Source organism: Stenella coeruleoalba (genome assembly GCF_951394435.1).
Source record: "Stenella coeruleoalba genome assembly, chromosome: 1".
Classification (NCBI taxonomy): domain Eukaryota; kingdom Metazoa; phylum Chordata; class Mammalia; order Artiodactyla; family Delphinidae; genus Stenella; species Stenella coeruleoalba.
In genome coordinates, this window is record NC_137169.1 from 105062526 (window position 1) to 105085775 (window position 23250).

Sequence of the window (23250 nt, forward strand, 5' to 3'; positions counted from 1 at the left end):
ATGATTGCTCACAGACCCTTAGCCTAAGGTGCCCTCCAGCCAAGGCTTCTGCCTCTCACAGAATCCCCAGCACCCTGTTTCCTTATGAGTCTCTCCAACACACTGGCGTGTCCTTCTCTGATGCTCTTCATCTTTGTTACCAACTCGCCCCATTGGAGTAATGACTTCCATAGTTTCAGGTTTACAGCCTGCCTGCTTCTGTTGTGGATGCTAATTTTGTTTCTATCAGGCTTCTAGGGGAGCTTCCTATCATGAGTAGATCAGGTAAACAAGTTGACTCTTTTTTTCAGATTCAAGATTTAAGAACGTGCCCCTTCCCCCAGCTTTTGCCTTTCATGGGCAAAGAGCCCCAAGAGTTTTACTTGGTCCTCATGGTACAAACTCCCCACCTCTGATCATTTTGGAAGCTACGGACCCTCTCTGGCCTGTTCACACTCTCAGAACTGCATCTGTCACCCAGAGGAGAATCTTTAAGCCACCTACACTCTAAAATTTCACTCATCAACTTTAGACCGGACGCCGGGCATACTTTCGGTGATACAGCTCATCCACTCTCTCCAGGTATCAAGTGCCTAGGAAAAGGCTGTTTTTGTCACCAAGTGGTGAGAAATTCACTGTGGAATGAGAAGAGGCAATACTCACAAAGGGCTGCATGGGGTTGAGGAAGAGAAAATGGTAATAGGGACGCCTAGACCTTCACGTGGAGCTCTCCTGGCTGTGCTGCAAGGGGTGGCGAGTTCACCTAGTCTACACCCAGTAGGGCACTGGGCCATCAGAAGAACCAGAAGCAGCTCTCTTGGAGCTAGTACCTAAGACTTGTCTACTAGAAATTTTGCTATAGGAGTATGCCGTTTTTCTGCAGTAGACATGCCCTTCCTCCATTGAAATCTTCATCATGTCCTTCTGCCAATGGTACCTAGCTTGAGGTGTACCTCAGAGCATGCTGTTTTCTAATAGACACTTCCTTCCTAGGCCTAAGTTTTCCAACTCTGATTCATTGTAGTATTTCAAAGTTTTGTCCATTAACATTCATCTCAGAGGTCCTATTTTTATTTTATTTTGTCTTCTTTTTTGCTCTAACATGTCCCCTGTTCCAGATAAGATCAATGACTACTAGGTCTAGGTTTTCTGGAACATTCTCAATTCCATAAGTTCAGTCTCCTTTTCAGGGCAAGTCATGTGTCCCAAGTTTTGCTTGAAAAAATATGGTTACCCTGATTTTAAAATCACCATCTGGCTTCTCCAGTCCTAACTTTTGCTTTGGTGTACTTTTCCTTTGTTGCTTTTTGGGGGCACTATTTTGTTTTATGTTTGGTAAGGAAAGGGGGTCGCTGAAAGAAGACAGTAATATTTGCCGATAACTTATTTATCATTAATTCATTCATTAATCTCTTTGGCAATCCTGCAAAGTTCGTATGATTTTAGAAATGAGGCAACTGAGAAAACTTCAATAATTTTCTCAAAGATAAAGAGCTGATAAGTTATCACAGCTCAGCTTAGACTTTGATATCCGGCTCCAAAATCTGGGCTTTTTCAACTGTTGCGTAGATAGTGTTTTCAAAGACCATACATCTGGCTTCCAGGGGACTTCATTGTCCAGTATCCTGTTTTGGGTGGTTATCTATGCTCAGTGCTGGGAAACCACATGCTGCCTCCTACCTCTTCCCAACTCTGTCTTCTGCTTCCCCACCCAGTTCTTCCCCTTTCGAACCTAACAAACCTTCTCCCAATCATATCTGATAGAAGTCGTCACTCTCACCCACTATATTCTAGACTTCTGATGAATCCCTGGCTCTCAGCTCCTGGCATAGAATCTGAGAAAAATTGCCTTCTCCTCCTCTCTTTCTGCCTTTTTTCTTACCCTTGTGGTAGAACTGTTCTCTTTGGTCCATTATTTCTGTAAACTTCTCAGGAGACATATGCTTCCGGGAGGTGAGACATTTTGGCAGGTCTGATGTACTGGATACCAGCTTCTCCGGTGGGGGGTGGGGGGTGGGGGGGCGGCGAGACTGGGAAGCAAAAGTAAGACTCTTAAACTTACTTCATTGTCATCACTACTACCAATCGCAAGTCCAATGGAGAGCCAGGCTCTGTGGAAGCTCCCGCCCCAGGGGAAAGTGCTCTATGTATGGCTTAGAATGTCAAGAAATGATAAAGCTCAGCAAACTTAATGTTAGCAAAACATACAGGCAGACCCTCATTTAGTCAAGGTGTATCCCGTTTAGCGCCTAGGTGTATGCCCTTGATCACGTCCATCATAAAATAATGCACAAATGTTTCCTGGATATCTCAAATCCATCCATTTCTCTTTAACCAGTTGCAACCAAACCACCACCATCACCTCTTGTCTAGACTATTTGCTGAAACAATCTGACTGGTTTCCCCATATTCACCTTTGTTTCTCATCAGTCTAGCCTCTAAGTAGTAACCAGGGAAGTGCTTCGAATACATGAACTAGACAAACTTACTCTATTGCTTAAATCCCTTCAGGGTTTTCCTTTGTTCTTAATCACAACATAATTCTGTCAGGGTGGGAGCCTTGGTAGTGGTGAGGCAGAAAGTGGTTTCTTTTACCTGATGAAACTGGCCAGGAGTGCCTGATCAAAAGACTGGACTCACCTGGAGAAGCATCCTGGGGCACCCGAAATGAAAAGAAACTTTCCGCTAAGCCAGAGCCATTAAGAGAAGGCACCAGTCCTGGAGCCAGCCAAGTCCTGGGCAGAGTGACTGCGGTGAAAGAAATCAAAACCTAAAACCACACATCAACATTATGTTCCGCACTGCAAAGAAGCCACCAGTCTAGTCAACCTCTTGCAACTAGCAATGGGTTCTGGGCACTCTACACAAACAGGGGCTTCTGGAAGACCCTGGGGGTAGGCCCAGAAGGAGGAAAACTTACCAAGAGGAGAACAGCTAAAGTGTAAGATACAGAAGCCACAGTGAGCATAACTGAATCTCTGGGATGTAAAAGGAACTTCTCCCCACCCAGGAAGCCAAGATGAATTCAGTGAACTCTGAAGGCACCTCCAAGTGAAGGTCAGACCACTGGACTCATCTCAAGGCTCCCATGTTGACTGGCAATGCTTCAGCAGTTGTAACTTTTTTTATTCTACCCTCATTAGGAATAATTTGAGCAAGTCCAATGATATACATATATATTTTTCTCATGTTGTATGCATGTACTAGTACAAGTGTTTTCTTGTAAAATCCACAAAAGAGAATATCTATAAAAATAAAAACTAACACTTGGGCCCCTGCTGAGCATTACTGTTTTAATTGCTTCAGACATTTAACATTCATCAAAACTTTAGAAGGTAGGTATTGCTATTGTACAAATTTTATAGTTGGGAAAAAGAAGGCGCATAAAGGTTAAATATTTTTCCAAGGTCAAAGCTAATAAATGGTAAAGAGATTTGAACACAGGTTGTGGGCTCTAAAGCTAGAATCTCTTGACCAACATGCTTTACTGAGTACAGAGATTTTAAAGGATGAGATCAAAATATGCATAAAAGTTCTACTATTTTCCTGCTGCACCAGATAGGTCTTGCTCATCCCCTGGCATCATACGTGCACTTCACTTTGGAGACCACTGTTTAATACTGATGGTACATCTGCCTACCCATACACCTTTGAAACCTGTTTCTTTCATTTTCCTTCCTTTCTTCTTTCTTTCCTTTTTGAAAAACTTCTGAACCAGAAGAGGAACAAAACTTGGTTGAACCCTCAGACCAGAGGCCATGGGTGAGAGGAGGTGGGGTCACATGCCGTACTCACTGGAACAGAAGTGAGGCCAGGCATCCCTCGCCCAGGGATGAAGTGTACATATTCCCGTTGTGTGTGGAGAGGTAGAGGGACGCCTTGCGCTTCTTGTTGAACATGTCTAGAGAGGCCTTTTGAAATGCTTTTGCTACGTCCTTATCGGTGTAGGTGTCTTCCAGCTTTAGCTCCCTGTGAGGCAGCCAGAGGAATAGGCCAGGCGAGAAGCCACATGAGGGAAGGAATGCAGCACGGGGAAAAGTGTAACAGCTACTGGAGAGAAGACTTTGGGACACATGTCTTTTATAATAGAATATTTGGAAATACAGAAAACACAGAGGAAAACTGTCACTAATAGTCTTACCATTCAGAGAGAGCACTTAGGTCATAGTTTTCTTATGGAATCCATTCCTAATTTTATACAGTTTTTTGGAAAGTAAAATCATGCGATACATTCTGTTTAGCATGCTTCCTTAACTAATTTTCTCTATGACATTGTCAGCTTCTCTAACATTATTATTATTATTTTTTTTGCGGTACACGGGCCTCTCACTGTTGTGGCCTCTCCCGTTGCGGAGCACAGGCTCCGGACGCGCAGGCTCAGCAGCCATGGCTCACGGGCCCAGCTGCTCCGCGGCATGTGGGATGTGGGATCTTCCCGGACCGGGGCACGAACCCGTGTCCCCTGAAGCGGCAGGCAGACTCTCAACCACTGCGCCACCAGGGAAGCCCTCTAACATTATTTTTAAAGGCTGCCAAATGGACCATGATATGACGTACCCTACTTTAACCAATTGACCCGTTTCTGTCCTCATTAGCTAAAATACTACAGAGAATAGCTACATGTTTGTTTTTTTTTTAGGAAACATTTTTTTTCATTAAAAATTTTTATGCAATTTTAAAAGGTTACTTTCCATTTACAGTTATCACAAAATGTTGGCTATATTCCCCGTGATGTACAATACATCCTTGAGTCTATATTAGACCCAACAGCCTGTACCTCCTACACCCCTATGTTGCTCCTCCCCCTCTCCCCACTGGTACCCACTAGTTTGTTCTATCTATGAGTCTGCTTCTTTTTTGTTATATTCACTTGCATGTTGTATTTTAGATTCCACTTACAAGTGATATCATACAGCATTTGTCTTTCTCTGACTGACTCATTTCACTTAGCATAAGCCCATCCATGTTGTTGCAAATGGCAAAATTTTGTTCTTTTTTATGACTGAGTAGTATTCCATTGTATATGTGTACCACATCTTCTTTATCCATTCATCTGTTGATGGACACTTAGGTTGCTTCCACACCTTGGCAAATGTAAATAATGTTGCTCTGAACGTTGGGGTGCATGTATCTTTTCAAATTAGTGTTTTGGGGGTTTTCTGATGTATACCCAGGAGTAGAATTTCTGGGTCATATGGTAGTTCTATTTTTAGTTTTTTGAGGACTAGCTACATGTTCTTTTAAACATGTGGAATTACCGAGCCAAAGATGCACATCTATTAAGGCTTTTGCTTCATGTTTTCCTATTACTCCCCCAAATCTTTGTATCCGTTTACTATTGCTCATTTTCTCATAGACTCAATTCTGGGTATACAAAAATTTTAAACGCTATCTAAAGAAAACATTAACTTGTTTATATTTGTTACTAATGGGTATGCACATTTAAAAATATGATTATGTGCATTTCTTCCTTGAGGAAGTTTCTTGTCCATATACTTTGTTCAGTTTTCTACTTAGTGTGTTTTTCTTGTTATGGATGAGACTTTCATATATTAGAGATAGTAAGCTATTATCTTTGGTATATGTTAGAATTTTTTTCCATGGGGTAGGTCTTAGAAGCAGTGTTTGTGCTAATTTGGATGTTGGTGGCAGGGTTAGCAGTAGTAGTTAGAAACAGGGGCAGATGTTGGTAAAATACTCCAAAACTTGAACAGATACCAAGAAGAAAGGGAAAGATTCCCTTCCCAGTGAGAACTCTTTGTGTTCTTCTTTTCTGAATGTCTTGGAGTATCGCATCAATAAACAGCGTTCTCCCTGCTTTATCGACAGCAAAGGGGAGTGAGCTGGACTATCTCTATTTCATAGGTGCGGGGATTTGAGGCAACAAGCAAGACATTCATTAAGCCAATGGCTAGTGGGAATGAGACCAGACGCTCCCCAAGTTGCCATCCTGCATTGTGATTATTTGCTTCTAGGTGTTTCTTTCTCTACAGACTGTGAGATCCTCTAGGCAGGTATCATGGAGTCACATCCACTTTTATGTCTCCAGAGTTTAGTATGATGTCTGACACATAGTTGATGTTCATAACATGTTTATTGCCTGAATAATTTAGCCACACTCCCTTTCCCCTTTTTATTACTCTCCGAAGCTTCTTATAGTCACTTGATCTAGAGGTTCTGGCAGTGCCCCTGTGCTCCCTAAGATACAGGGTGAGGTCTCTGAGAAAACAATAACGCACTAACCCACGTGAGGACTTGGTGTCATTTCTACTGTGTTGGAGGATTGTTGTCTTTTCCTACAGGAGTGGCTGGTGGTCCAGACTCAAGGCATGAGGAAGCCTCCTCCTTCTTATGAAGAGGACTCACCTGAAGGCTTCCAGCTTCTTATAGAGGCCAGTCTGTGTGTTGCCACTGGCTAAGACAAAGTCATTGAACATCAGGTGAGCTAGGGATTTCTGGACCCTCTTGCAGAAGGGTGTATGAAAGATCACAAACTGTAAATCAGGAGTGAAATGTCGATCGATGCCAGCTGGAGGAAGAAGTGTGAAAGCAAGGATGTGGCATGATCCACTTAGACATACTCTCCAAGATCTAACTGTGCTGAGGTCTCCCAGAAAACTGGCTCCTACCTCCGGCAAACACACAGAGGTTTGTTCATTCATTTTACAAGCATTTTACTAAGCACTCTACTCATAAAGAAGGTAAAGAAACATTTTCTTCCTATCTGCCATTGCCAACCTCTATGACAAATAATTCCTCAAATCAACCTCGTACTGTATTATTTTCTCTATTCTCCAGGGGAGAAAACAGTCTCCAAAATATGAAGCTGAGTCATGTGTCCAAGGTCACGCAGCTTGAAAAGAGCTGCCTTTGGCTTTGGGTTCTGGTGTCTCTGGATCTACACTCCAGACTCTCTCATATTCCAAAGAGAAGAGCAATGCACCCCCTGCCCTTAGGAAAGTTTACAATTCGGTGCTGAGATCCAAAGCGGCATTGATCAAATTCCATATGAGATTAAGGACTAAAATTAGAATGTCATAAGAATTCAGAGGATGCCAGAGCAATTAGCCAATAACAATTTTACAGTGGATGGGCAGAGGCAGAGATGTCCAAGTCGACTCCTTTCCCATGGAGGCAGCCAGCATCCCACCCAGTGCAGCAGAGAGGGACAAGATGCTTCAGGACACCCCTAAAGCATCCATGCTCTGATGCTTCAGCACATGCCTTTTCCCACACTGAAACCTGCCTTTTTTAGATGCCCATCTGGGCATGGCTAAACAGGTAGGAACCCCCCCCCCCTTTATTTTTTAAGTATACGGGTTTCTCTTTATTTTTAAAAGAAGATTCGTTTCTTTTCTGATTATGGAATTGGTACATATTTTTTAGCAGAGAACTTCAGAAAGTAAGGTGAAAATAAAATCAACTTCCAACACTACCAGGCAAAGAAAAAAATCACTGATAACACTTAAGTATACTGAAAATATAGGTAAGAATTTTCAACATCAACCAGACTTTAAAAGGTGGCAAACTATAAACCAAGAGTCAAATCACTCCTGACTTCAACAGAAATGAATCCTGGCCTCCATAGGATGTGGTCACTCTGATTCACACAGTACCTCCCCAGGTGGCCGGCACCCACTGGCTTCAGCTTTGACCTTGGATTGTCTACTTTCTTTCATTTAACTCAAGTTAGAGGCAATTTCATGCTTGACTTCGGGTGACTTCCAAAGGGACTTTAGCTCAGGCCCAGGAAAGGGTGTCAGAAGAAGGGGACATGAAACAATTCTCTTGTGATCATTTGAAGAGGAGAAAAGGGTCCTTGTCTTAAGAGGTTAGGACGTACTCTTGGCCTCGTGTGAATAGGGTCCCCACCTTCTGAGCCCCATACCTTGCTCCCACTCATCTGGATCTTTTGATGGTATAACATGTAGCATCGGTCCAGGGCCCGTAAGTAGCGCTGGATGGACAGCTTCTTATCCAATTGTGGGCACTCTGAAGTCATATCTGCTTTGTAGAAGTCATATACATTCTCCATGTGGGTTGCTCTAAGCCCTGGCAAGGCACACAGAGGGATTCGGGGACTGTACAAGGCAGCCCACGTTGAGCAGAGAGGATAGGAGAGCCACATACAAGCAGCCCCCTGGTCTTTATCTTTCTCGTGCCCAAGCCTGAGCCCACCGAGCATCCCTCATGTGTTCAAAAGGAGTTGATTGAATTGCCACTTTTATATAAATGAGATTTATATTTCCATTTCCATACCTAGATGGGCTTAAAAAAAATCTGGAATAGACACCAAAAGTCTCAAAGGAAAGCTCTCACTTTATACTCAATTATCTCCTTTCATTTTCAGTTGTCAGTTTAGCTCTCAAAGGGTCCTTGTCAGCAGCATCAGTGCCAGCCATTCCACACATCATTATCCCAAAGTGTGATGGTGCAGGAGAGGCAAGCTTGCGGATCCCTCTCTTCCCCTCCTCCCTGCCCTCTGCTCCCCAGTCCAGTCTTTTGGAGACAGTCAATATCATCATCAGATCCACATTTCAGCCCTGCATAGTGGGTGGGCCAACTTGGAATTAGGAGCTAGGTATCTGGCTACGCCATGCACGGTCTCCCGGCGCCACATAGCCACTGTTTACTACAAACCTCTCTCGAGGGCTAGAGGGCCCTTGGGCCCAACCAGCATTGCCACAGCTCCAGCCCTGCCTGTGGGGTGAATATTGCCACTGGAGTACACTGCGATGTCTCCACAGACCACCAGGGCACAGTGACTTGTAATGAGAGGCAAGAAATAATTATTATCACTACCAAATCTCAAGTAGACTGAAAGCCTCCTGTACGCCAGGCACAATTTTAGGTACTGGTGATAGATCACTGAACCAAAATAAAAATTCTTGCCCCATGGAACTTGTTCTAGTGAAATTCATCATGACACATTTGAAATGCAATGTCAAAACTCAGTGTTCTGTGACTCTAGCTGTAAAATCCTCATTTATTCAGAATTCAGTTTCTGAATTCAATGAAACATTCATAAATGAGCACTTCTGGAGATAATTTAGATTTGTACTCATCACCTTACAGCACTTCATAGTACTACAGTGGAAATTTCTTTCAAATCATAGAAGGCCAAGGGATGGAGAGGGAAACTAATATTTGAAATCCTAGATAGACATGAGCTATCCTCAAACAATCCTTAAAATAATCCAGTGAGGCAGGAATTATCCACATTTACAAAGGAAGACACTGCCTTCTAGAGAATCCAAGTAATCTGTCTAAGGTCACCCACCTCATGAATACGGAATTATATATTCAGACCCGGTTCTGACTGGATCCTGAACCACGTGCTTTGAACAATCTGGTATTACCTTCCTTCTGAGAAGAGTTAGTGTCAAGTAACCACATTTAATGTAGGTGGTCCATAGTAACTACTTCTATAGTAGCCAGATGATTATTCAATAAATAATTGTTGTCTTGAATATTATTTGTTCCTCTCTCATCTGATAGTACTGCCCGCCCTCAAACTTGGGTTTGTGAGAGAAACATGGCGGCAATTTTAGGATTCTACCTAAACTGTGAGGAAGCCCCCAGGGTTTACGCCAGCACTGTGTTGAGAGCCATTATTTCTGTATAATTCAGTCCTCACAATAAGCCTATCTGTCAGATACAGTTATCTCCTCTTTATAGACAAAGGAATTGAGACCCAAAGAACCTGAGTCACTTACCTAAAGCCACGCAGCTAATAGATGGTAGGATAAAGATTCAGAGTCAAGGTTCCAACCCAAATTCATTGAAACCCAAGAACCTTCTCTTAAGATTATATAACAACTCAAACTCCAACCCCAACGAAACAGTATTGTTATTTTTTCTCTGCAATTTTATATACATAAATATACAAAAATATATAATAAACATATAATATATATAAACAAAATTTATATATGTATATAAAATTAGGAAACTATAGAATAGTATTTAGAAGCCATTAAGGAAAAAACCAGTCAATTAGACGGCCTAAAATTAAAACCTTCTATCAGAAACAAACTCAAAAGACAAACTAGAGAAGTATTTACAGTACATAAAGCCAACAAAGGATTATTTTCATTCATATATAAGCGCCTCATAAGAAACATAAGGTATGTAATAGAAAAATGGCTAATAAACATCATTAAAAATATCAAAGTTCTCTTATAATAGCAAAAGAAAATCGATGATACTATTATATTACTTATTAAACTGACAAAGATTAGAAAGTTTGATAATATATATTGTAGGAATGCACTTTAGTACAACATGTTGAAGAACAATTTGGCATATTCTATCAAACCTTTAGATCAAACTATTCTGCAATTCCACTTCTAGGAATCTATTCCTAGAACATATTATCATGAGCGTGCAAAGCTATTGTACAATGTTCATTAAAACAGTATTTATAATTGCAAAAACATACATCAATCTAAATATCCATCTATATGGGACTAAGGTTTGGCATATCTATCAATAGAATATTATGTGGCTTTTAAAAGAATGACTTTAGGTGACCTTTATGTGTATATCTATCTATCTGTCTATCTTATATCTATCTATCTATAGAATGACCTCTAAGACATCATAGAGATGAGGAATAATGTGTACAATGTTAAAAAATGAATAGATAAGGGTATGCTTTCAGGTATATAGAAAATTCCTGGAAGAATACATAGAAACTGTCAGTGTTAAATTATGGGAGTTGGTAATGGGGTGTCAAAGGGAAATTTTCTTTACTTTCTTTACTTTTCACCCTTTTGTTTGTGTGTGTGTGTGTGTATGTACTTAACTGTTGGTTTCAATTACCTTCATTTAAAACAAAAAAAGACAAGAAAAAATGAGGTCTCTCAGGCAATCTGAGCCAGTACCACTCTTTCCTTCCCTCATACCCTGCTGTCTCTCTGGAGTGGTCCAGACCTTCTTGGTGAGTCCCAGAACCACCTTCTCCCATCTGAGGGTCCCCAGGTGGATGGCCAGGTCAGAAGCAGAGATCACATCTATGCTGGCCTTGTCTTGTTTTGGCGTTTGCCATTAGACTCAAGCTTAAATATGCTTTTTGTTTTAGTATAGATTAACAATTCACATCCTAATAGCTTGTTTGAATTTTTCCCCCACAAGACACCACGTTAAAGAAGGATGCATTTGCAGCCCTCTCCTGTGGAATACCCAACCATTCAGCAGAATCTACTCATTTGAAATGACATGTTTGAAGCTGATAATACCCCCAAATATAGGCTCTGATTTTGGGTTAAAGGCTGGTGTGTGTCCCTTGCCCTTCACTTCTACTCTCTAACTAAATTCTGGGCTGGACATATTGGTGGTGACGGTAGTAGGGGTTGCTGGAGAGGTAATAATACAAATGCCAAGCAGGAGAAGCACTGCAAGTACAGGTTTGACGATGTAGAGACTAGAACATGCCAAATCAATGGAATCATTGTTGGCGAGGCTACGCAGGGCAGTTGAAAAAAAACACTGAATGGGTGTAAGGAATTGTACTGCCTTGTTGCATGAACAGAGACAAACCATTAAACTCTTCTTGGCCTCTTTTTAAAGTGAAAAATATTGGATTAGATAGTCTCTAGGGTCACCGCCAACATCAAGGCTTCATAATTAATTTTATAATTAATGTTTATTATGGTTTCTAAAGTTTAAATTCTGGTTTCCAACTTAGTAAATGTAGGGCCTTGTCTGCCCAGGTACTGTTTTTTCACATCTCCATTGATATCTTGTTTAATGCCTGTAAGGCAGGTAGGCAAAGAAAAACTCTGAGTCTCGCAGAGGTTAAGGGACTTGTCATCAATTATTGACAGACCTGGGTTTCTAACTCTCCTAGGAACCAGGCAAGGGAGAGAAAGTAGAAATACTCTGTGTCATAGTCTATCCTGTGATTCTTTGGGTCTATTTTTATCAGGGTGTTTTTCCCTAACACCTAAACTTGTTTAAATCTTTTAACATCACCAATCTCTTTCCCGCTCAGAGACTTGGGAGAAACCTTAGAGAAACAGGAAGAGTGAAATGAGAAATATATCAAATTTGATTTGGTGTCTTGCTTCTGCCATGCACTACGTGTAAGATATTAGATCCTCCATTTTCCCCCCATAAATCAGGTATGACACCCACTTCCTAGGCTGTTGTGAGGACCAAATGAATGACTCTGTGAACATGCTCCCTGATTAACTGTATAAAGCTATACACGTCTCAGTGGTTATTATCATTGTGGTTGTTGGATGATCGCAGCAGCTGTATGAAGAAGGTGTCCTTCCCTCCCTGAATGAAACCACCCAAGGAAAGGAGAAGCTGAGGATTCGGCCTCCAACCCAGCTCCCTTCTTACATAAGCCTCTGGCAGCACGTACCATCCCAGGAGCTGGACTCCACCCAGTTGGCAACACTGAATAGAGAGAGGCAGTGTCACCGTAGCAGGCACTGGTGGTATCTATGCCCTCAATGTCAGTGTTGCCTGAAACCTGGAAGAGCTCCACGAGCACTGTTTTGACACCCTTGGACTTGTTGATGATGGTCTCAGTGCCCACTTCCAGCCGGCCCACAGATTCCCATGGGAGCTGCGTGTGCTCCATCAACTGCTGCACCACTGTCAGGCACAGGGAGTTGATGCCCTCCTGGACTGAGCAGAAGCCCATCTGGGTGTGGCCCATGCCCGCTGTGTACTTCCCTGCCTCCACATTGTTAAACTTCTCCATGTCTGTTTGGTCCACATAATGGGCTGGGAAATAGACCTCCAGGGCAAGGATGCCCACATCCTTTGGCCAAGCATCTCTTTTGGCCAAGGGGATAGCAGGGGCTATAGAAAACGTGTAGTAGAGAAAACAATCAAAATTCCACTAATGGGCTCTAGCTAGTTTCCTCAAAAGACAGTACAGCAATCATTTCATTCATTTTTTAAAAAATGTATTTTAAAGACATCAGATGAATACAAATTTAGGATTGTATTTTCCTGTTGAATTTACCCTTTTATCCTTAGTAAATGTCCCTCTGGCATTTTTATAGCTAAATACATGTGGAACAAGCAACGTCTGTGGGAATACAGAAGACAGAGAGGGCAATTCCAAACTGGAGCAGAGAAAAAGTGGAGAAAGATTCAGTAAAGAGGGAAGAAAACTGTTTCTTTCCTGGACCCACCACCTCTCTTCAACCCTGACTCCTAATCCCTCTGGAGAAGATCTGGAGTTTCTCCTTCTAGCTACAAGTAAAGAACTCACCAAGCCCACCTTCTATTTGTTCCACATAAAAAGTACCTGAAAGCTGGTTACTTTAGAGGTATTCTCAATTTTCCAGATGGTGAAAGCAAGGCACACATTGGTGAAGCGATGTGCTCAGGGTAACTTCTCAGTTTCTCATCTGTTAGAAATATTCTGTCTTTTCACTCATGAGTACCACCAAATTCCTTTGACTTGCATCTGGCTACAGGATTCCTGATCTTGGAAGTGTGACAGGGTGGCTCTGCAGGCTTATGCATTTAGCTCCATGCCACAGGAATTGTAGCCCGGATGGAATGTATCCATCAGTCATCCTCAGGATTCTGGGCTTCTTGTAACCCCGGTTTTCCCATCACAGAGGTCACTTTAAAGGACTGCTGTGAGGCAAAAGTGGATCATGTTATCACAAGATAGTGAGGCAAAGTGATAAATGTTTATTCATATCTGACAAAAGAGAATTGAAGTTTAGTTCTCTGCCCTATTTGGTGACACTCAGATAATTAGAGTTTATACTCTCAAATGTTTGTGGAAGAACTTCCCAGTACCTAGAGCTAATGGCTACCCAGAGCTCAGTCCTGTGCTTGGCTGGGTTTTCTCTCATTCTCATTCTCCCTCTGTCGTCTCTAAGCTCACTCCATGCCTCTCTTCCCAGTTAGAAATCTCAAGTCATAAGGAAAGTTTCCAAGAATTAGTCACATTGTAACTTTTGTAAATGTCTTGGTAGGGGGTTATTACTTGGAAATGGATTCCAGAGCCTTGAAGAAAAGTTAACATGTAGAGGTTTCCAGAAACATCAGGCCACTGGAGTTAAGAGTATCCATCTAATCTTGTACTTTCTCTAAAAAATAATCACTTTATTTAATTTAGAACTGGTTTTGTTCTGGTGTTGCTTGGTTCAAGAACATGCATCAGACTTTTATTTCTTTACTCCATCTCGTCTCCTTCTCTTGTGTTTCAAAATTAGCTATTAGGGCTTCCCTGGTGGTACAGTGGTTAAGAATCCACCTGCCATTGCAAGGGACACGGGTTCGAGCCCTGGCCCGGGAAGATCCCACATGCCGTGGAGCAACTAAGCTGGTGCGCCACAACTACTGAGCCTGTGCTCTAGAGCCCACGAGCCACAACTACTGAGCCTGCGTGCCACAACTACTGAAGCCCACACACCTAGAGCCCGTGCTCTGCAACAAGAGAAACCACGACAATGAGAAACCCATGCACTGCAACAAAGAGTAGACCCTGCTCACCACAACTAGAGAGAGCCCGCACGCAGAAACGAAGACCCAACACAGCCAAAAAACAAACAACAACAAAAAAACAAAATTAGCTATTATATGCCAGGCACTGTGCTATGGAGGGCTGTGGGGGTGAAGGGGACGGGAGGAGAAAGGCGGAGATCAAGGTTCTTGGGGGCCTCCTCCACCAGTAGGAGGAATGAGATAAGCACATACATACTATATAACCCAACCAAGAATATGATAAAGGCCCCAAGAGGGAGATGGGCAAAACCCCACGGGAATTCAAAGGAAGCAGAGATTTCCTGTGTGTGGGAGAATCAGGACTGGCCTCATGAAAGGGGCTAAATTTGAGGTCAACATTGATGGATAAGTGGAGCTTCTTCTGATGAAGAATTGGAGGGTGGCTGCAGGGGCAGTGCCACAGCAGGGGGTGATTGAACAGGTAAGGGCACCTGGAGCAGAGAGTGAAGGGGAGAAGGAGGACAACAAATGAGAAAAGCAGGTGGGGACCATGAAGTGGAGGACAAAGGTCTTCCTTATTTTAAAGGCGGTTGAAGCACATGGGGTGGGAGCCGTCTTTATGGTGGATTTAGAGTGAATGCAAGTTGGATTAGAGGGGATAGACATACAGAGAAAAGGAGAGCCATAAAGAGGACTCTTAATACCCATTCAGGCCATGGAAAATGGGATTAGCTGTGAGTACACCAAAAGGGAGATGTGAATGATAATTCCAAGTGTTGGAACCAAGGACATCAGAAGGAGGGGGCAGGTTAGGGGGACTGAGGTTTATCTCTTGGAGGACAGCCAACGGTTGCTCATTGAGACAAGCAAATCCACTTCAATCCCTTCCTCACAAATGGAAAAACATGTTAAATTCTGAGCTGGGACGTTAGGCCTCTACTCAGGGGGTGGGGAAGAGTGTTGATGATGGTGGGGAGTCATGAAGAAAATAAGAAGGCTGAAGGCATCTCCTCCCACCCGATACATCCATGCACCCAGGTTCCCTGGGCACCAGGCAAGGGAAGACACTGGGCGAAAAGTGTTTTTCTAAATATTCTTGGAACACAGTGTAGACATGGGAAGGAAGGAAGAGCTAGTCCTAAAGTACACTGGATGGTTTAGGGGTGTCCGGGTGCTAGCGGTAGCTGTGTTACCATCAATGCTGGGAGACTGTGAGCCCTTGGGCTGGACTTGGGGAGTGTTTGCAAAAAAAAAAAGGAGTGTGTGTGTGCTTCTGTGCACGAGCACATGGTACACACACACGCACACACATACACTCTTATCTGTACATCTCATGTCCCCCTTTCATGAAATCAGAGAGCAGAGAAACATGCTTCTTATCCTCCGTCCATTTTGAATCTGACTGCAGTGACTTGAGGCAGCTGGTTTTACTGACACTGCAGGTGACACAGAGTCCTGAAGGTCTCAACAGGGGCTGGGGGGAGAGGTGCAAACGGTGGTGGAGAGAATGCCATGGGCCCTGGTACTGATATTTCCTTTGCTTCGTGCTGCTAGGGGTGTAAAACGTGTCTTGCTGACATCGGCAGGTGCCAGAGGTTTGGGATCCTGGAATTCTGTAAACAGACCTGGGCTGTCTCTTTAGAGTTGAGGTGACTGAGACCTTGAGAGGTTAACTTGCTTCTCTAAGGCTGTGCCCAAGCCTTGCCAACTTTTGACTGGGACTCTAGTGACTTCTGCCTCCGGAAACCCTGCCCCTGCTTATCGAGGCTCTGTGGCTTCTAAAACTGGGCAAAACTTCTGACTTAGAACATGGGCAAATCAAAGAAAAACATCATCTCTCCAACATGTACATACCTGCGCTGCTCCTGGGCATATATGGGAAAGGATGGCACTGATCCCTCCTTTCTTGGGCTCTTGTGGCAGCCTTGTTTATGTTCAGCCACCTCAGGAGGCTATGGTGTTCCTTATAATACATCCTAAGGTAATCCAACCTGGTCTTGGACCCTTGTCTGAGTTACTCTCACTTGGTTGTCGAGAAAGCTCTCTGTCGAGTTAGCTGTTATTAATGTATTGTGATGATAAGGAAAATCTCTCAAAACCAAAGGGAATGAATCTTTTCATAGTAGCCCTTTAAGTAGTTGGGAGTGGTACGGGCATACAGGCAAAGGGCTGGAATTACAGAGGATAAAGAGCCTGCTCCATTTCTTCTGTTTTTATTGTCGTACTTGTGTTTGTATAGCGCTATACAATTTCCAAGTGCAATGCAATAAGTGTTGCAATAAAAGTACAGGAGCCCTAAAGAGGTGATCGTCATTTGCAGCTCAAGGTCTCCTGAAGAGGAAAGGTCTGCTTTACTGATGAGGCTAGTGATATGTGGACAGGTGATCCAGCTTTCCCAAAGATCTACAGCTGGTTAATGGCAGGTTGGGCACTCAACCATGTCTTTCGACTCCAGATTCTGCTCTTTCCACTTTGGTCTTCTGCTTCACAATAACATGTTCCTGCCCTCTGATCTTCTAATGAATCTCTCCCTCCATCCCTCTCTCATTGCACCGATCTTCCTCTATCTTTTACAAGAGTCATGCATTCACTCATTAGTTCATTCAATTAACCCCTCTGTCTACTATGACTCTGTGCAGGGCACGGAGAACAGTCAGAGTGGTTCCTGATTTAGGGGAAACAGAGGCAACTTCATTTTCCTGAAGACAGAGAACTTCCAGCTGCCCCCAGAAGTCCAAGTCTCCCAGGTCTTCCATCATCTTTAGATTCTTGCCTCCATACATCTTGGTGCTTACTGCTCTAACCCAATCTCCCACCTTGCTCTGTCACCCCATGCCCTTCCACTGAGCCACTGGCAAAGCTCTGTCATCAGCTGAAAATTCCTTATTTCCAATCCTTTTTCTGAATACGCCTTTTGCTTCTTTCTCTGTCTCAGACTGCAACTCTCACATGGTGGTTGCGCTCTTTGCTTTCCATAATATGGGACCCCTGGCCAAAGGAACCCAATGTACTGCAGTGCTTGGAATAAGGCATATGTCCTCTTTGTTCTTCACTGATATCCCCAGAGTATTTTTCTTTTCCCTCCTCTCAAAAGCCCCATTCTCTGCAAGCACATGCCATCAGTCTGGACCACCCAGTGCCTTTCATTCTTGCAGTCAACATTCAGTCCTGCTCCACTACCCTTGTTCATGAGCATGGAAGCACAGGGATCACTGCCTTCCTTTCCACCCTCAATCCTCAGCATTCTTGGAGATGTGAATCTCCACATAGGTAATTCATCCACGCTGCCCTCTCACGTAAGTTCCCACTTCCATGATTTTTGTCCTCCACTTGACCTCAGCCTCCCATCCCACACGCATACTCTTTTTTTTTTTTAAGTATAGTTGATTTACAATGTTGTGTGAGTTTCAGGTGTACAGCAAAGTGATTCAGTTATATATATATATATATATATATATATATATATATATATATATATATATATATTATTTTTCAGTTTCTTTTCCCTTATAGGTTATTACAAAATATTGAGTATAGTTCCTGTGCTATACAGTAGGTCCTTGCTGGTTATATATTTTAAATATAGTAGTGTGTATGTATTAATCCCAAACTCCTAATTTATCCCCCCCTTCCCCTTCAGCAACTATAAATTGGTTTTCTACGTCTGTGGGTCTATTTCTGTTTTGTATATAAGTTCATTTGTATTATTATTATTATTTTTTTTGGATTCCACATATAAGCAATATCATATGATATTTGTCTTTCTCTGTTCTGGTTTAGTCACATAGTATGATAATCTCTAGTATGAGTTTCCATTCTCATACTCTTGACCTTCTCGCTATACAACCTCCAAAGTTTTAATTTCATGCAGCACAATTCTAATAACCTTTATCTTCCCTGCTTACTTTGTGTGTGTGTGTGTGTGTGTGTGTGTGTGTGTGTGTGTGTTTAATGTCTTTATTGGAGTATAATTGTTTTACATTGTTGTGTTAGTTGCTGCTGTATAACAAAGTGAATCAGCTATACGTATACATATATCCCCATATCCCCCCCCTCTTGCGTCTCCCTCCCATTCTCCCTATCCCAGGCAGTCACAAAGCACTGAGCTGATCTCCCTGTGCTATGCGGCTGCTTCCCACTAGCTATCTATAATACATTTGGTAATGGATATATGTCAATACCACTCTCTCACTTTGTCTCAGCTTACCCTTCCCCCTCCCAGTGTCCTCAAGTCCACTCTCTACATCTGCATCTTTTTTTTTCTTCTTCTTTTTTTTTTTTTGGCGGTACGTGGGCCTCTCACTGTTGTGGCCTCTCCCGTTGCGGAGCACAGGCTCCGGACGCGCAGGCTCAGCGGCCATGGCTCACGGGCCCAGCTGCTCTGCGGCATGTGGGATCTTCCCGGACCGGGGCATGAACCCGTGTCCCCTGCATTGGCAGGTGGACTCTCAATCACTGCGCCACCAGGGAAGCCCTAAACCCACTCTTGGTCTACCCTGTGCCTGTATCTGAGCAGCTAAACAAGGCTGAAGGAAAACACAGTATGGTATTAACTGGTTAGCTTTACATTTACAACCGCATATCTCAAATGGACCCTCAGCATAGTCTGGCAATTCTACTACATTTTCCTAGTTCATTTGCTCTCCCACTCCCAAATGACTAGTCACACTTCCTCTTCTGTCTTCAGCCCATCTCCTCTACTCATTCTCAACTGATTACTTCGACTCCTCTTTCACTGAGAAAATAGAAACCATCAGAAGAGAAGTACTCCATCTCTTATTAACAAATTCAGCAAATTGCCTGCCTTTATACCCCATACTCTACTTTCCTATAGTTCCTATCTAGAGGAAGAATCCCTGCTCTGTTTTAAATCTGATGTCACCACTTGTGCACTGATTGTACTGCCTCTGCTCTGTGTGAGGACTGTGGTCCTGCAATTGTCTCTTCTCTTCTTCCTGATTTTTCCCCTTTCTACTAGGTTGCTCTTATCAGCGTTCAATCCCATCTTTACCCTTTTGCCACATCTTCTTTATCTACTCATCTGTCGATGGACACTTAGGTTTCTTCCATGTCCTGGCTGTTGTAAATAGAGCAGCAATGAACATTGTGGTACATGACTCATTTTGAATTATAGTTTTCTCTGAGTTATTTGTAGTGAGGTGGATGGACCTAGAGTCTGTCATACAGAGTGAAGTAAGTCAGAAAGAGAAAAACAAATACCGTATGCTAACACATATATATGGAATCTAAAAAAATAAAATAAAATAAAATGGTCATGAAGAACCTAGGGTCAAGACAGGAATAAAGACACAGGCCTACTAGAGAATGGACTTGAGGACGTGGGGAGAGGGAAGGGTAAGCTGGGACAAAGTGAGAGAGTGGTAGTGTATATATGGACATATATACAGTACCAAATGTAAAATAGATAGCTAGTGGGAAGCAGCCGCATAGCACAGGGAGATCAGCTCGGTGTTTTGTGACTAGCTAGAAGGGTGGGACAGGGAGGGTGGGAGGGAGGGAGACACAAGAGGGAAGAGATATGAGGATATATGTATATGTATAACTGATTCACTTTGTTATAAAGCAGAAACTAACACACCATTGTAAAGCAATTATACGCCAATAAAAATGTTTAAAAAATGCCCTTTTGACCCTATATGTCCTACCGAGTGTGCCATCGCCTCTCTGCTCCCCTCTATACTGAAAGCCACTAAAGTATTTTCTGTTCTCAGTGTTTCACATCTTTTCTTCTCACTCTGTCTTTAATTGCCCCATTTTGGCTTTTGTCTCCTGCATTCCATTGAAATTCCTTTTGTCAAGGTCATCAGTAACTTCCTTTTTGCCAAACCCAACATTTGGTTCTGAACCTTCCGCTTACTCGACCTCTCAGGAGCACACGGCTCATATTCTCACTCCCTCTTTCTTGAGACACATTTTTCATTTGGCTTACAGGACCTGACAACGGCAGGATTTTCCTCCAAATCACTGGCCACTCCTCACAACTGCTCCTCCTCCCTATGACCTCTAAAATTTGGAGCTCCAGGTCATCCCAAACACTCAATTCACTGAGAAAATAGATGGAACTGAATAGGAACATTAGGCTCTTAGACCAAAACACCCAATAGTCACACAGAATTATGGATACTAATAGATGATTTTGATAAACTTGAAGGCCAAAACCAGCCAATCCGGTAAAAACTTTATTAAGTATAGATAACAGATTAAGCACTGTGCTAAGCATTGGGAAAACATGGGATGGTTCAGCTTCATTTCTTTCTCTCTTTTAAGTTGGCATGTACTAAGAAACTACTGTGTGCCAGGTACTGTGCTAAGCACTTTTTGCACATTATCTCATTTAATTCTCATAACTGAGATGGCTACTATTATTACACCCATTTTACAGATGAGGAAACTGAGGTTTAGAAAAACTGTATAATCATCTGTGGTTTGAGAACTTGCAAGTGACTTAAATGGGCTTTGAATCTAGGCTGTCTGGATCTATGCATGATCTGCACCAATCTTCAACCATTTTTGACCTGAAAAAATGTCAATGCCATGTGGTTAAATCTAATATTAAGTTGTTTCTTTGGAATAAGGGAACCTTGTAGGTTGAGGAAGTACCAGGAATATGTTATTTGAAGTACAAATTGGGGGAAATAATAGCATAACAACATCAGGTGATAGTTTTTCATAGTGGACAGAATTTAGTTGACTTAGTCAAGTAATTATAGTCAAGCACAATAAAGTAATTGGTTTTTCTATGAATTGTCCAAAGTGTTGAAGGAAATATAGTAAAGAAGACACCCCTCAAACACTTACATAAACTCACATTTTGATACTTTCTAAATGAGGACAGACATTTTTATTCTTGCTTTGAGATTTTGGGGTCCTTCAACTCCTGGACTGCAGCTCTTTAGCTGAACTGTTGATGAAAGATAGAGTGTTGATTAATCAAAAATGTGTCAGGATGTATATGTATAGCTGATTCACTTTGTTATAAAGCAGAAACTAACACACCGTTGTGAAGCAATTATGCTCCAATAAAGATGTTAAAAAAAATGCGTCAGGTGCTAGATAAACATTAGGAATCAGAAAAATTGATTATTATGGTTTAAAAAGTTTAGACATCTAGGGTGAATCTTGCAAAAATAATGTTTGTTTTTTAAGCAATTCTGTCAAAAAAGCTGATTTAGGAGAGCAAAATTATAATAAACAACGTTCCCAGGCACCTAGATTTACCATTTTTAGCTACATCTGCCTCTTCTACCTCAGAGACTCACAGTCCTCATTTCAACAAATGCCCTGAAGATGCATTTAGCCAAGGTTTCTATGACTGATCAATTGAAGTAGATCCCCACTCATGCAGATTTATACTTTAGATCTCAATGTAAAGGAAAGGAGTTTTCAGATTTCTAGGCATCGGGAAGTGTGTAGGAAAGTTATTTCTACAGAATGTGTAGACCTAGGGACAAGTCTTTACGTCTGGGGAGACGAACCCTGTTTATTTAATAATAATACTAATTCAATACAAGCATATCTGGTACTTCATCAGTTTTGAAATGCTTTCACACGCAATCTGTACTCACAACAGTTCTAAGTTGATTTGGACATTGAAGCTTCCAGAGGTGAAGTGACCTGGCTTGTGGGTGTGTGACTAGTTCATGGCAATGGCTGGGAGTAGATATCTCTGCTATATCTCCAGATCGAGGACTCTCATCACATCTACGTGTGGATTCTGCTATGGGAGGGGAGGAGTCAGAGCTACTTATGATTTTGTTACTGGTTAACCAATCTCTCCTTTGCCAGGTCTTGCCTTTTGTGATTATCTGGGCTAACATGCAGACCTTTGATTCTAAAGCTTCCAGGGTTTTGTGAGGGAGGACTACTGAGGCCCGCAGGAAGTGTGCATAGATTCCTATCTAATTAGCTGAGAGGTCCTGAGAAAAGTAGGGGAAAGGGCCTGGAGTCTGATGAGATTTCTCAGAAGAGAAACATTGAGCACTGGTGTTCATTGTTTTGTTTGAGTTACATCATTCCAGGAGTTACCTTGCATTTGTTATATAATCTAGGGAGCAAACCCAGCAAGATGATGTCCAGTCTCAAGAGGGAAAGATTCAATATTTGCACAGGGAAGACAGTGTAATGATGGTGGAGTTGCCCGTGAGTCTCAAAGAGAAAACCTTGGCATCATCTGATCACCTGTCACTGCTTCTCTAGCATTTATTGTCCAGCCTTCTTCTTCTCAGACATTTAAACTGTTTGGAGAAAAAAAAAAAAAACTAACTTCCCACAGTCATTTTAGGTCAATAACAAATAATATGTCACAAAATAACCAATTTGCGTAAGTAATCTCCTTTTCTTTTTTTGAGCTTTCAGAATTTCGTTGTTAGATAATTATCATGTATTTGTCTTATTATCATAATTTATATTTGCATAGCATTTTAACAAGTCCAATTTTTTTCTGCTTGGCAACATGGCAAACTGTCATAGGTTGTTGAATTCCTCTTCTTAAATCAAAAAACACTAGAAAAATGACTAAAGCATAAATTTGAAGAACAATTCAGAAAAAAAAAAGCTATGAGAAATCCCTGAGGAGTCTGAAGGATGCCCTGGACCAAGGGATGTGGGATAGACGCAGAGATGAGGTTGGATGAGGGCTGAAGCCTGCAAGGGAAGGATGGTTGCAGGGGGTAGTGGGAGGAGAGACACTGCAAAAGCCCTACCCCGGTGCGTTGTTCACGAAAAGAGTTGCAGATTGACCAATCATACACTGACAATTATTCTAACAAACCTCCATTCTCAAACCCCAAACTGGTGGCCCAGCAATATTTTCTCCAGGTG

The 23250-nt window shown here is 42.3% G+C and overlaps 1 protein-coding gene across 1 annotated transcript in view; it reads right to left on the minus strand.

Moving 5' to 3' along the window:
* Positions 1–381: 381 nt before the first annotated feature.
* The window catches only part of HMGCS2 (3-hydroxy-3-methylglutaryl-CoA synthase 2), a gene marked incomplete at its 5' end in the record, with an annotated part of 30982 nt that continues 8113 nt past the window's right edge, over positions 382–23250 (minus strand). Inside the window, 11 exon segments of the mRNA XM_079941788.1 lie at positions 382–564; positions 568–614; positions 1862–2009; positions 2642–2680; positions 2682–2727; positions 3775–3948; positions 6346–6508; positions 7868–7882; positions 7885–8031; positions 12353–12398; positions 12401–12838. Coding sequence (XP_079797914.1) covers positions 508–564; positions 568–614; positions 1862–2009; positions 2642–2680; positions 2682–2727; positions 3775–3948; positions 6346–6508; positions 7868–7882; positions 7885–8031; positions 12353–12398; positions 12401–12838 — 1320 coding nt within the window. The 3' untranslated portion in view covers positions 382–507.